The sequence below is a fragment of the Cucurbita maxima genome, unplaced genomic scaffold (assembly GCF_002738345.1).
Source record: "Cucurbita maxima cultivar Rimu unplaced genomic scaffold, Cmax_1.0 Cma_Scf00026, whole genome shotgun sequence".
NCBI classification, from domain to species: domain Eukaryota; kingdom Viridiplantae; phylum Streptophyta; class Magnoliopsida; order Cucurbitales; family Cucurbitaceae; genus Cucurbita; species Cucurbita maxima.
Window position 1 is genome coordinate 1200326 of NW_019272042.1, and position 13618 is coordinate 1213943.

At 39.7% G+C, this 13618-nt stretch overlaps 2 protein-coding genes across 3 annotated transcripts; both read right to left on the bottom strand.

Moving 5' to 3' along the window:
- Nucleotides 1-481: 481 nt before the first annotated feature.
- On the bottom strand, nt 482-8551 carry LOC111498961 (increased DNA methylation 1-like). 2 transcript variants are annotated; one of them, XM_023150360.1, is made up of 7 exons: nt 5954-8551; nt 5742-5871; nt 5566-5651; nt 4332-4552; nt 4034-4120; nt 2179-2278; nt 482-2092 (listed from the first exon to the last, which is right to left on the bottom strand). In XM_023150360.1, the coding sequence occupies exons 1-7, from the start codon at nt 8153-8155 to the stop codon at nt 1145-1147; spliced, it is 3774 nt and encodes a 1257-aa protein (XP_023006128.1). In that variant the 5' UTR covers nt 8156-8551; the 3' UTR covers nt 482-1144. The 2 variants fall into 2 exon arrangements, with proteins under 2 accessions (XP_023006128.1, XP_023006126.1); XM_023150358.1 differs by having other exon boundaries at nt 4332-4570.
- A 1434-nt stretch (nt 8552-9985) lies between these two features.
- On the bottom strand, nt 9986-13489 carry LOC111498963 (probable serine/threonine-protein kinase WNK9). The gene is made up of 7 exons (XM_023150362.1): nt 13287-13489; nt 13153-13190; nt 12838-13065; nt 12538-12758; nt 11773-11930; nt 11347-11695; nt 9986-11274 (listed from the first exon to the last, which is right to left on the bottom strand). Exons 1-7 carry the CDS (start codon nt 13365-13367, stop codon nt 10313-10315), a joined length of 2037 nt encoding a protein of 678 aa, XP_023006130.1. The 5' UTR covers nt 13368-13489; the 3' UTR covers nt 9986-10312.
- Between the last annotated feature and the right edge of the window lie 129 nt (nt 13490-13618).

Sequence of the window (13618 nt, forward strand, 5' to 3'; positions counted from 1 at the left end):
TTTTTTTTTTTTTTTTTTTTTTTTTTTTTTTTTTTTTTTTTTTTTTTTTTTTTTTTTTTTTGCTTTTTTCTTTCTATTTTTCACTTTTTTTTTAGAAAAATGGTTTGATACTTCGAAGATTTTATTAGAAGATTTTATTAGTTTCTTAAATTAGTTTAAAATTTACTATGATAGCCTATCATGAGCACTGGGTTAAAGGTAGGTCATTAATGTTGCTGACTACCATGCTTGGTCCCATGACACAACTCAAGGGTAGTTTGAATTAGCCGATCTTACAAAATCAATCGGATGGGCTAATCATTGACTTCGAGCTAGCTACAAAGAGCACTCTGGAAGGGCTTCCTCCAGGTAGGGGCTGGCTATTTGACGGTATCGGTATCGCTAAAGTTGTGATGGAAATAAATTAGATAAAAATGAAAATGAAGGAACTAAATCAATCACTAACAAAAGAAATGAAAAAAGTTCATGATCTAAAATGAACGATCAAAAACTTAAACTATATAATTACAATTTCTTCTTCATAAAAGAAGTGATTCCAATGACAACAATTAGCAGCAAACAATGGCTTCCCCATTTCTAACTCTTCCTAAAAACTATATCTTTTTACCCTAAGCTCTCATGATAGGCAGAAGCTTCCCAGAAAATGCTCAAATTAGACGATGCCCATTACAGACAGCAGCAAAAATTCAAAACAAAATGAGGTGTGACAAGCTTGGAGATTTCAGAAAACAGCCTTCTTTGGTCATTCACAACGATCTTACGAGTTAAACGAACGAATCAATATCAATATATTCCACCAACAAAACCTTGAGAACTCGAAAACGTCATACAATTCGGCTGAGCAGCAGGTAACAGATACGTTCGAGGCAAACCGGTGCTGGAACCATGTCTTTGATCAAGAATGGAGATGCTACATTTCTAGAAAATATGTCGTCCATACTGTGAAGTCTGAGCTTCCGACAAGCCAGCCAGAACGATGAACGAGCTCGTGTTTGAGCAGCAATTCCAGAAGTGATAGGCAGTGAATAGAACCATGCTACTTCCATCAAGGGCTCCTCTGTGAGCCCAGCACAACCAGCAAAGTGATTGCATGAGAAATAACCCATATAATTAGGAGATGAAACATCAACGTGGAGGCAATTTATCAAACTGAACCAGATTCAGCTCTCTCTTCCTGAAAACCACCTCTGGCTTTTGCCCCACACGACTGTGGAGAATTTTCACTGCCACAAATTCCATCAGAAATAGCTTCTTTCACATAAGCTATTGCATTTTTGCAATCCGATGTAATTTCGAAGGGTCGAGCAGGTTTAAGAGAATTAGCGTGTGCATCATCTTCAGGAGAATCCATTACAGGTATGTTGTTTTCGAGCTCAAACGTGCCATTGCCTGTAGTAGGAGAAAAAGATTTCCTCACGTAAACGGAGTCGGCCAACTTGTGCCCAGTATGAGCGTTGGAACAAATGATTCCTTCATCTGAAACCTTGACCTCAGGTTCAAGAAAATTGTTCAAAGACGTATCAGCTGCCATACATTGGGAAGTCGACTGTGAACGATCCTCTAAACCATGCCGAATTCCAGGCTTATCATCGGAATCAGAATCCGAAGTTACGGTTTGCATAGGAGAACAAGGCGTTTTAGCTTCACAAAATGCATCCAGAGGGCTATTAGCAGTAGAAGTATCATTTAGAGAGACAGACACGGATTCAGGATTCGGATTAGTGACAGCAACTTCATTTGTTTTTGCCTTAAAGTGATGCTGTTCGGTGTCATCAAAACTTCGAGGTTCGTGGCCAGACGAGGTCTCTGTATCCATCTTAGGACTACTAAACCCTGTGCTTCTACAATCCGTTCGCTTTGCACCTTCTAAGCAAAAACCTGAGCCAGTAGAAGGATTGTCCTCAACAATTGACTCTTGGATTAACAACTTCTGTAACATATCTGTTCCAGGGAACACCAACATGTTCATCAATCTCATTTCTTGTTTGAGTGATGGCTCCAAAGAACTAAAGCCAAAAATCACATTCCATGTATGCATGAGCTCAGCGATTGCTGGTATAATCAGTTTCTCAACCTTAAGCGTGCGGAGAGCCTAAATAAAAGAAAACTTGATAAATGTTGCAGCCATTGAAGTCTATCAACAAATAGGAAGAGATTAACATCTTTTGTGTAACTTACAGATTCGATCGCGCAAAAAAGCCGACGGCACATTCCTTGACGTCTATATATATGGCGGGTTCCGATGAATGGCATCTCAGCTAACTTAGTGCCATGAAACCTAACCATACAAAAGATAGAACATATCAGCAAAACCTTACTGCCCAAGCAAGCATCAAAACTGGACCATTCAACCAAAAAAGACATCAGGTAACCATTTTATAGCGGTATCTTCCTCTACAAACTATATGATTAGAAGAGATCAAATCCTACAAGATAAATGATCAAGTATGCCTAAAAGTTAACTTTCTTCAAGTGAAGTCTGCAACCTTTACCAACAGAACAAATACCGACCTAAAACTCACTAAATGGACACACGACTACACCAATATAAAAAAAACAACTATTTACGAACAGGCCACCAAAAAATAAAAAGAAAATGAACATGAATTGTAACCCCCAATCAAACCGCTAGCAGATATTATCCTCTTCGGGCTTTCCTTTCCAAGCTTCCCCTCTAGGTTTTAAAACGTGTCTACTAGAAACCCCTTTAGGTTTTAAAATGTGTCTACTAGAAAGAGATTTCCACACCCATTATAAGGAATGTTTCGTTCTCCTCTCCAACCAATGTGGGATCTCACAATCCACCCCCCTTGGGGGCCAGCATCCTCGATGACACACTGCCTGGTGTCTGGCTCTGATACCATTTCTAACCACCCATGTCCACCACTAGCAGATATTGTCCTCTTCGGGTTTTCCTTTTCAGGCTTCCCCTCAAGGTTTTAAAATGCATCTACTAGGAAGAGGTTTCCACACCCATATAAGGAATGTTTCGTTCTCTTCTTCAATTAATGTGAGATCTCACAATCCACCCCCCTTAGGGCCCAGCGTCCTCGCTAGCACACCGCCCGATGTTTAACTCTGATACCATTTGTACCGCCCAAGCCCACCGCTAGCAGATATTGTCCTCTTCGAACTTTTCTTTCCAGGTTTTCCCTCAAAGTTTTAAAACGCGTCTACTACGGAGAGGTTTTCACACCCATATTAAAGAATGCATCGTTCTCCTCTCCAACTAATGTGGGACATCACATCAATTTTTTCTAATGGAACTTAGACCACAAATTTAGAAGCCAACAGATAAATCCTACTGACATTGAAGGCCCATTTTCATCCGATGGAGAAAATAAATCCAAAAGAAGAATTCTAATTGTAGCACATTTTAAGTTCTAATATAAACACCATGAAAAGTTCCGTTCACAGCAAAAGATCATGAAAGCAATCTAAGGATCCCTTGATATAGATTTCTTATTTATGCTCCATATTGCTCGTCTAGCATCCATCACTTTGAAGGATACAAGAAACCACCTTCCTTATGGGATTCTTGTATCCCAACAGAACGACCTAAGGAGAAAAAATGTACTAACTTTTACATTTCTTGTCAAAGGTCCAATTCTTTCTTGAGTGTTCTTTTTTTGAGCCAATGGCTTGATCAGCACCATCAATATATTGGGAATCAATCGTCAAAAACACAAGTTAATATAACTAAACTAGTTTCATTACTGGATTACCGCAGCAATTCTAGATTAAGCCCACTCCTACAAATGAAGTCCTTTTCTTGCTAAGTTACACAATCATACAACTAGAACCAATCCACAATCTACACAATCTATCAACTGTCAAGATCAGTATAATTGCCTAAAGACAAACCATATAAAAGCCACAACATGAACTCTCCTATATCATTCAATCAATCACGTATAGAATTAGAAACATAGCAAATATTTCAATCCAGAGCATGGTCAATTTGAATTTTTTTTCCTTCTCCCAATACCAAGTTAATATGTAGATGCAACACGATAAGTCTGATGCACGATACCTGATTGTCGCTGCAGAGATGATTTCATCACCCCTTTCCAAAATAGCAGTGTAGAAGCCACTATAATTAAGCCTATAAAAGTTTGATCTGGAAAGTTAAACATGATACATGTCAGAAATTTCAAAGTACGACAGTCAACACAATGAGTTAGAAGATCTTGTTAGTTGAAACAATGGATTAAAATCAAGCTTATTTCCATGATCATGTTATTATTTGAAAGAGCACTCCTAAAGTATCAAAATTATGATTATGAGAACAAACTATATCAGCATTGAAAGTTAAGAAAAAAAAATCTTACCCGCAGTTGTAAAGAACATTATGAATTAGATTTATCCCACTCCTCCTGTCAACAATTGGCAAAAAGCATTCATCCATAACTGTTAATGCAACAGCCAGTTTAGAGTTGCATTCAATCCTTTGAGAAAGCCCACGAACAGATACATCCGGATCTTCATTTGTTCTACGGATAAGAGACCATGAGAATCCTGCATCTAATTCATGTTTCACCCCCAAATACTTCTGCAAATTCTCAAAAAGCTGTAAAATACTATAATTAGTCTGCAGGTAAAAAACTTCAGTGGGAAGCTAGAGTTCTTTACTTAAAAGCAGAAAACATCCACTAGCGGAATTGGAAACTAAGGAACCTTATACCACTACACTACATGGTCACCAGCATGCATAGACTAAAAGCATGATCGTGGAAGCCTGTATTCACCATCACATTGAGGTCATTGAAGCATAAAAAGGAGTAGCCCGAAGGCATATGAACAAGGAAATAAGGCTTAATTGATAATTACAAAAGACTTTAACCACTGAGGCCCAAATCGAGGTATTAAACCTAGTGACTTCTCACAACTCCTCCCCAGAACGCTCACTCCTAAAACCTCTATTATTCCTCTCAAGTCAAATTGTCCATACGACAGCAAAGAAGCAAGCCTTGCCAAGAAATTTGCCCTTCTCCCTAAAGAGAGGAAAATGAAGAACCTCCACCATCATGGCCCTGCATTTCCTTTTCCAAGCCAAGACACGCCAAAAGTCCCCAAGTACCGAGACCAAACTCAAAAAGCAACCTCTCAGACAGATTGCAAATTCAAAGGTTACGCAGTTAAAAAAAAAAATGTCCACCTTTTGGTTACTGAAAGTACAGCTTGTATGAAACTAATTAACACCAAAGATGTATAGTGCAGGTCTACATAAAGCGATTCCTGGGTCGGTCAGTCAAAGGAAAAAGATAAAGAAAAAAAAAGAACGTTTGGATTTGGGTTTAATAAATCATTGGTGGTTTTCATCAAATTTAATTTTTTAAGCATATCACTTCGCACCAAGAATAACTGCATCAAAGGAACAAATACTTTCATGCTATAAGTGTTTCACTTATGATGTGATTGAATTCTAATGAAAAATTGAATAATCTCCACAGTTCTTCAACCACTCACTTTGTTCACAACATCCACAATAACAAATAACGGGCGCAAAATTAAAGTCATACTATAAGAAGATTGAGAACTAAAATAAAATGAAATTTTTTTTACCTCTCTGCAATTCTTGCCACAAAAAGAGGTGACTGAACCATTGGACTGAACAGGAGTATCCATCTCCGCACTGCAGGATTCATGAACTGCAGGAACAACCAAAATAAAAATTATATAATCGCAGTTGATGAGCAAGGTAGAGGAAAGAAATAAAAGAGAACAAATTGAAGTCATACACTTTTTCTCGCATAACACACAAGTAGATATTTCAGGAACAAGGGTATTTTCTCCCTGAGAAATATCAACATTGGCAACTCCACAATACTTGCAAGTACAATTTGGGCAGTGCCAATCTCCCGGAGGAATCTGTACCATAGGAATAAGCAATCAATGGGGATAAGTCTTTACATAGCTAACACAGAAAAAAAACATGACTAAACTACTCTACCTGAATATCTAAACAACCCTGATGAAAAGTTGATGGACATCCATCACAACAGATCAAGTCTCCACCATCTCCACAGATGCCACATGTATCGTCATTCGGATCATCACCGTCAACTTCAACTGTGTGGAAACTGAGACGTTTAGACTCCTCCTGTCTATTCCATGCATCTCTCTGGCACTGCAAAAGCGAAACCCCAGACTCCAAAAAGATGTTTTGAAAAGGTTGACGTAATTTGCTTCCAGCATGTATCTCAAACTTTGAGACAGTGAGGATTTTGCTACAGCAACCGCAATGAATGCCGTCTCTAGTAATCCACCCCTCCAGCATCACCCGGGTCTGTCTGCGGTTCATGTACCGGACCTTTTGGCTCAACTGCACAGTTCCAGAATCGATAAGCCAGGAAAGCAGAGTCCTCTTACCAGTATATGGAACAAATCCATCATTCTCTGAATCTAATCCCCTATTAGAGCCACGAACTAACAATCCAAGCTTTCTACCTCTTCTTCCATGTAAAATACGTGAATTGGATCCAGAAGAAGATTTTACAGTGGTATCACGTGAATACTTACCAGCGCTTTGACCTTTGGAGTTGACACTGGGACACCCATTCTCGTTCAATTTATTTTTACAAGATTTTCCACCCTGCTTTACGAAAGTGCTTAACTTTTCTTCATTGCTATCACTGTCTATGCTGTCCATGTCATTTTTTGTACCAGCAGACCTCAGTGCAATTGCTTCTCTGGCATTTTCACTGTCACTATCATCTCTCTGCTTATTTTTCCATTCGTTCTCAATTTTCTTTCGAGTTTTCCTAGTTAATTGACTGAGAATATCATCTGATATTGGCGTAAATGAACCATCAGCACTAGGCTTAGCCTCTGCACCTTCTTCATTCAATTGCTTTTGAAGGGCATCATAAGCCTTAATAATTGACCAATAAGCCGTGCCACTGGGATTAACATAGACCGCATCTAAATAATCTCTATTCCTTCTGGGTCTGTAATCGATTTTCCAGCCCGCACTAAGGAGCATTCCCCTGATCCTTTCACGTAACTTTTGTTTCTCTGTTCCACTGCCTCGTTTTATTTTTCCTTCCTTTGCTGTACTTGGAGGAGTCTCTTCACATGGAAGTTTTTCAACTTCACAACTTGCCCTCCTGGTAGATTTATGAGCTTCAACAACCCTTTTTCTCGGCTTCAATGACACACTACTGTCACCTGAATCCCAACTGCAACCCTTTATGTTTTTTGTTGATGACGGTGTTTGAAAATCTGTCTGGTCTTTCTCTGGCTTAGAATAGGGATCCTGTTTCACATTAAGCTTAGTTTCTGGGTACACTGAAGGTGTAACCGTCACTTTCGTCTTCAGAGTATCTTCAGTCCTTCGATTCTTTCTACTTTCTTCTAATTTGCAATGATCATACATCTCGGATGATCCACTCACATTTTTCTTTTTGTTTACCAGGACCTTTAAAACTCCATTTTTCCCCTGAACCCTGATTGCTTCTTCAGAGTGACCCCTAAACTTATCTCTCAACAAGGATGTTCGGAGATGAGGTACGTCATTATCCGACTCAAAGCTAATCTTTCGGGGAGGCCTATCTCGATCAAAGCAATCGGTTTGCTCTGCATACAAGTTCTTTCTCTTGCCCACCAAAGCATGCCTGCTAGAAGCGGTTCCAAATTCCCTGTCAATGCCACTTCGAGGCAGTTTCATGGAACCAAGAAACTGTCCTCCACTATCATTAAAAATCTTCCTCCGCCGAGTCTCGCCGTCAGTTTCATCGTACTCATTGAAATCAAAAACCTCTAAGGTCTCCACATTTCTTCGTAAACCATCCACATCCATCCGGTTGATTAAATCATCATTATTCCGCTTAACGTACTGCAACCTATCCTTCTTTTTGATACTTCCACTCTCGTCCATAACATCCTTCCCAAAAGAATTCAAACCATTACAAACCCGAATGGTTTCAGGACCAACCCGTCTGCGATGGGGCAGCAATACCTCATCACTGGACCCAGAATCACTCAAAACCAACCTAGGCCTCTTCTTCTCCTTCTTTGCATTAACCAAACGGGACCCCGAAGCCCCAGCGCCTCCAAACCCATCCTCTGTTTTTCTAACAATTAAGCAACCAGACGAGTTCCTAGTCTTCACCAAAACCCCCGACGGACCCCCAGATCTCACGCCGTCCTCCATTCAAATCAACCCCCAACGCAAGAACCCTAAATTAAAAAAAATTCCTCCATACCCATATTGAACTGCCCAGCAAACCTAATAAAATCTATCTACCACACTCCCTAATTCGATTATCCCCTATCAGATCCGAAACAAACAGATCCGATTTCGCAAGATTTTCTCAATAGCAACACCGAATCCCCAACCCCACCGTGGACGAGATACAAAGAATCTTACCTCAACAGAAAGCTCTGGAATTCCGTGACCGGAAATTCGCTTCAATTGCCCGCTCAATGCTCCGACGTGCGAAAGTGATCAGACACAAGTCTCTTAGTAAGGATCGTCATCGCCACTTTATTAAAAACCAAATCAATTATAAAAACTTGCAGTCTTTTTTTTTTTTTTTTTTTTTCTCCCCTTACTTGCATTAAATTTTCAAGCATAATACTCAAATTATTATTCCCCTTTTTTCCTTTTTCCCTCCAAATCTCGTTTTCCTAGGTGGAACAGGGAGCCAACTAACGGTGACGATCTTGCCATGTAAGACAGCAACTGAGCTACGGTGGATTGCATTCTGACGTGGCGAGATCTCAGTGGGAGCATAAGATTGCTAGCTGTTTTTAGAATTCTGACTGTACTTAACTTATTTTATTTTATTTATTTATTTGTTGCTTTTTGGAATTTCTGTATTTATCATATTTCGTTTTGTTGAGGTAGCACGGTTAAGGTATTGACGAGGAAATTGAGAGACACGCGCGGTACAGCGCGTGAGACACGCTATAATTACAGCGGGATGTTTTGTTGACGTGAGAAGACGTGGAATTGGAGGCCCGTCCTAATTGGCAATGATAATGGGCTCTGTTTTGGGCCTTAATAGACTTGCGTGGGCTGACTTTTGGATTGGGCTCACTAATTGGGCCCAATCTTTCAGAAGAATAATTGGGAAATTTCCATATTGCCCCCACCATCTCATTTCTTTCAATGCTATCCTACATGGAAAATAATGTATACATAAATAATCAATAGTTTAGCTTTAAGTTTAGGAGATCTCTTCTCGAAAAACGGGGCAGGTAATTTTTATGTAAAATTGTGCTCGACTTCATACAATACCCGAGAATTCTCTTTAGTTGGGGTACTACTATTGGATTCAAAAATGCATACGCCTTGGGCAATTTAGCTTGTGAGTCGAAAGGGTCTATGTCCAAAATCGCAATTGGGTTGGTCTTGTAGTTCAACAAAACTCAAACCGATTCAAAAAATCATAATTAAGAGAATTTTGAGAAAGCTGCTTGAAAAAACTAAAGCCCTCGACTTTTAATTGTCACCATTAAGTATCTATCATCAGTGAATACAATAAAAACTCGTGTGAAATTTCACATTGGTTAGAGAGGAGAACAAAACATTTGGTAATAATGTGGAAACTCTCCTTAGTAGACACATTTTAAAAATCGCGAGATTAACAACGATACGTAACAGGCCAAAGCGAACAATACCTACTAATAGTGGGCTTGAGCTATAACAAATAGTATCATAGCCAAACACCAGGCGATGTGCCAACGAAGACGCTGGCCCCCAAAGAGGGTGGATTATGAGATTTCACATTGATTGGAGAGGAGACAAATTATTCATCATAAGGGTGTGGAAACCTCTTCTGGTGTACACGTTTTTAAAACCGTGAGGTTGACGAAGCAGACAATATCTTCTAATAGTGGACTTGGGCTATTACAAATGATACCATAACCAAACACAGAGTAGTGTGCCAACGAGGACGTTGAGGCTCTCAAAAGAATGGATTGTGAGATCCGACGTCGATTTAATCGATGAACGAAACAATCATTATAAGGTATAGCAATCGAGATACACTTCATTTTATCGATTTGTATTAGAATAGCAAAAAAGAGGTGCCTTTTCCATATGTGTTTCCAAGGGTTGGTAAAGAGCCACCACAGCCTCACATTAAAAGTTATGGCGTGCCTTTAATACCCAACCAAGTTGCCCAACTTGGGCGTTGCAGCCGCAATCAAGCTCATGCCATATTCAATACACGAGTCTTCAAAGGGCATCTTTGCTTGCCAATCGACAACCAAATAAGGCCAACACACCTCATAATCTCAAAAGGGTATCTACACATTCAAACAAATAGGCCCTCTTTTATGATACCCATTAGGATTCCTTGTTCTAAAAGTCTATAGCATCAACAGGAAGTGAGGTTGCTCTTTGTAGAGAATGAGGTAACAATGTCCCTGCATAGAAGCTCTTGGCCGTAATCATCAGCTCGGGACTACCCGACTCGTCGACATCAAAGCTGTCGTCATGAAAGGTTCGATTTTCCAATACGTTATCAGCAGCAACATGGGGGGAATGTGAAGTGATACCAGCCTTATGTTTTGCTGCTGCTTCATTGATATTTGGTGAAAGCAACGATACGAAAGCTCCACAGTCAGTCTTGGGAAGGTTCGGATTCGGCTGTAAGCTGAAAGATTTGACCTTGACTCCTAATTGTTGATCCCTTAGCTCCCTCAACTGCATTTGATATTTAGCCTTGAGCCATCTTAGTTCTTGTCGAATCTCGTTCTCGAGATCATCGGCAAACGACACCAAACGATTCGATGAGCTCGAGTTTCTCATTTGGAATTCTGTTTGATGATCATTATTGTTCTTATGTACACTACTTTCTTCCTTCTTGAGCTTCAGCTGTTCTGATGCTCCTCCATGTGATTCATTGCCATCTCGCTGCGCCCAAATATCGGCATAATGGATATCGCTCGGATTCTCCGATGAACCATTGAATTGTTCCGACCCCTCAACTTGGTATGTAATCTCCTCAAAACGTCCATGGATAGAAGCACAGCCATGCTCCTCAGAACACTGAAGAACGTGTAGGTTCTTCGTCGTCGGATGGTTCGGTGAAACGTAATCCAAAAGTGAACCGTTTAAAGCACAATTGTGACAAACATTAGCATCAGAGTTTGTTCCTCTCTTCCATTCTGGCACCAATGTATCTATCTCATTATCTATCATATCAGCAATCTTCTTCACATCTTGATCAGTAATATCAAGCTCAGAAACCATCTCATTTGCAACACTTAAAGCACTATCATTCTCTAAATCGAACGGGAAGTAGATGTTTCGTATTCGACCTGCAAGACGACATACTAAATTAGATTTACCGTAACCCATCATCTTAAACTTTCGTTCTTCGTTCTTCTTACCTTCTTTATCCGCAATCCGAAGCCGTAGAAATATATCGTCATCGCCTCTTCTTCTCCCTTTAATAGTGATATCAACATCTGCCAAATGCTCGTCGTCTTGACACGAAAAAAGATCGATTTCGCTCACTTCGTTATCAATCAGACAGTAATCCAGACCATTATTCACTTCATCATATTCAGAATAGTAATCTATTGGCGTGAGTAAAGAATCACAACCATCAATTTGAAGAAAAGGGTCATTCAAAAGCTCTCTAGCAGACAGCCTAGTCGACACAGTAGCCAAGCATTTCTCGACGAAAACCCGAACCTCGAGATCCTTCACCTTATACAAAGCATCAGGCTTCTTCCCCTGAAGGGAAGATGTAAGAAACAAGCACCACAATGAACAAAACTTGAAGAAAATGAATATGAACATTGATATCTTACAGAGATAACTTTCTTGTAAATCTGAGCAGGGTGAGTGCATTCACTGTATGGATATTCAAAAGTAACCATCTCAAGGATACACATTCCAAAAGAATAGATATCAACCAGTTCATTATACTCCTCTTCATAAATCTCTGGAGCCATAAACTCTGGTGTTCCTGAAATGATGAAGAATCAAACCCAGAAAATGAGGATTCTATGATGTTAGATTGTTGGGAGACGAGTCCCGTTAGCTAATTAAGGGGTTAATCGTGACTTTATAATTAAAGAATACATCTCCATTGTTACGATGCCTTTTGGAGAGTCCAAAAGCAAAACCATGAGAGCTTAAGCTCAAAGTGAACAATATCATACTATAGTGAAGTGTGAAGAGTCGTGGTTCCTAACATGATATAAAGTTATGGACTTAACTTTAAAGTTGTGGGCCTCGAAAGTATAGTCAAAAGTGACTAAAATGTTAAACACAGGGTATATTTTGTTCGAGGGCTCCAAAGAAGGAGTCAAGCCTCGATTAAGGGGAGGTGGTTTAAGAGTTTCGTAGGCTTCTGGAGAGACTCTATGGTGTACTTTGTTCAAGGGGAGGATTGTTGGGAGAGGAGCCCCACATTGGCTAATTAAGAAGTTGATCATAAGTTTATAAGCAAGAAATACATTAGGAGGTCTTTTGAAGAAACCAAAAGAAAAACTACTCGAGCCTGCTCAAAGTGGATCATATCGTACTCTTGTGGAGAGTCGAGGTTTCTAACACATGATTCAATAACTTACCAACACATCGAACGGCATGGGATTTACGAAGAACAGCAGCAAGTCCAAGATCACCGATCTTGACTTCCCCTTGATTCCCATTGACAAAAATATTATCACATTTAAGATCTCTGTGGATTACAGGAGGATCATGGCTATGAAGATAATGAAGCCCTTTTAAAATCTGTCTGCACCAATGCTTCACAGCTCTGATATTCACTCTCTTGTGCTTCAGCCTGTATCTGCACAGACAAATTTGGTCGGAAAACATGTTTTTCGACAAACCCATTTGAGGAAAAACACTATGGAAACGGAACTCACTGTCTGAGTGTCCCGGATGTGAACATCTCTGTAACGAAGTTAATGTTTCTATTGGCAGTGTCGACCCAGGAAGAACAGAATTTCATTATGTTCTTATGTTTTAGCGTCTTCAATAAATGGATTTCTCTGTATAGCCTCTCGAGATCTTCAGGGGTTTGAAGGAAATCACAGAGCTTCACTTGATTCCATGCCACTTCAATGCCATCGTATTCATCGAAAGCTCTGTAACTATTAGACAGAAAAACCGATTAGAACAGGAAGAACAGACATGTTGGAAAAAACAGAGGAGGGTGCTCTTTGTTTTTCTGTTCTTACACTGTCTTGGATGCTCCTTTGCCAAGAACATCATTGTACTGAAGAAAGCAATGGAACAAGACACAAAAAGGGTTTTTAGTAAAGATCAAAACTCGTTATTATGTAACACAAAACATAAATTTCTCCGAACATACTCTTCCATATCTCCCGGTGGGATCGACTTCGACATATTCAGAGTTGTCTGCTTCAGAATCTGTTGCTGTAGCGCCATTCATTCCTTTACCTTCGTCGAGCTGAGAAGATTTGTGGAATCTCTGAAGGAAAAAACAGAAATTTTGAAATGGGTTTTGTTTGGATGAGAAGAAGAGAGAGAGAGACAGCCTAGGAAAGTTCACCAAGAGGACAAGGCTTAATTGCCAACTACTCAGAGCCAACGAAGCAGAGGATTTCAGAAACCAGCTAACCCCACTAATAATCTGACCGATAAAAAAAAAAAAAAAAAAAAAAAAAAAAAAAAAAAAAAAAA

Bases quoted from the DNA above. Each gene is read 5' to 3' on its own strand.
- LOC111498961 (XM_023150358.1), bottom strand. From the start codon at position 8,155: ATGGAGGACGGCGTGAGATCTGGGGGTCCGTCGGGGGTTTTGGTGAAG. The intron at 2,279-4,033 runs GTATCGTGCATC...TTGTATGGTTAG, and splicing joins ATCTCTGCAGCGACAATCAG to GTTTCATGGCACTAAGTTAG. The intron at 2,093-2,178 runs GTAAGTTACACA...TCTTTTATTTAG, and splicing joins TTTTTTGCGCGATCGAATCT to GCTCTCCGCACGCTTAAGGT.
- LOC111498963 (XM_023150362.1), bottom strand. From the start codon at position 13,367: ATGAATGGCGCTACAGCAACAGATTCTGAAGCAGACAACTCTGAATAT. The intron at 13,066-13,152 runs GTAAGAACAGAA...TCTGTCTAATAG, and splicing joins AAAGGAGCATCCAAGACAGT to TTACAGAGCTTTCGATGAAT. The intron at 11,931-12,537 runs GTAAGTTATTGA...TCATCATTTCAG, and splicing joins CCATGCCGTTCGATGTGTTG to GAACACCAGAGTTTATGGCT.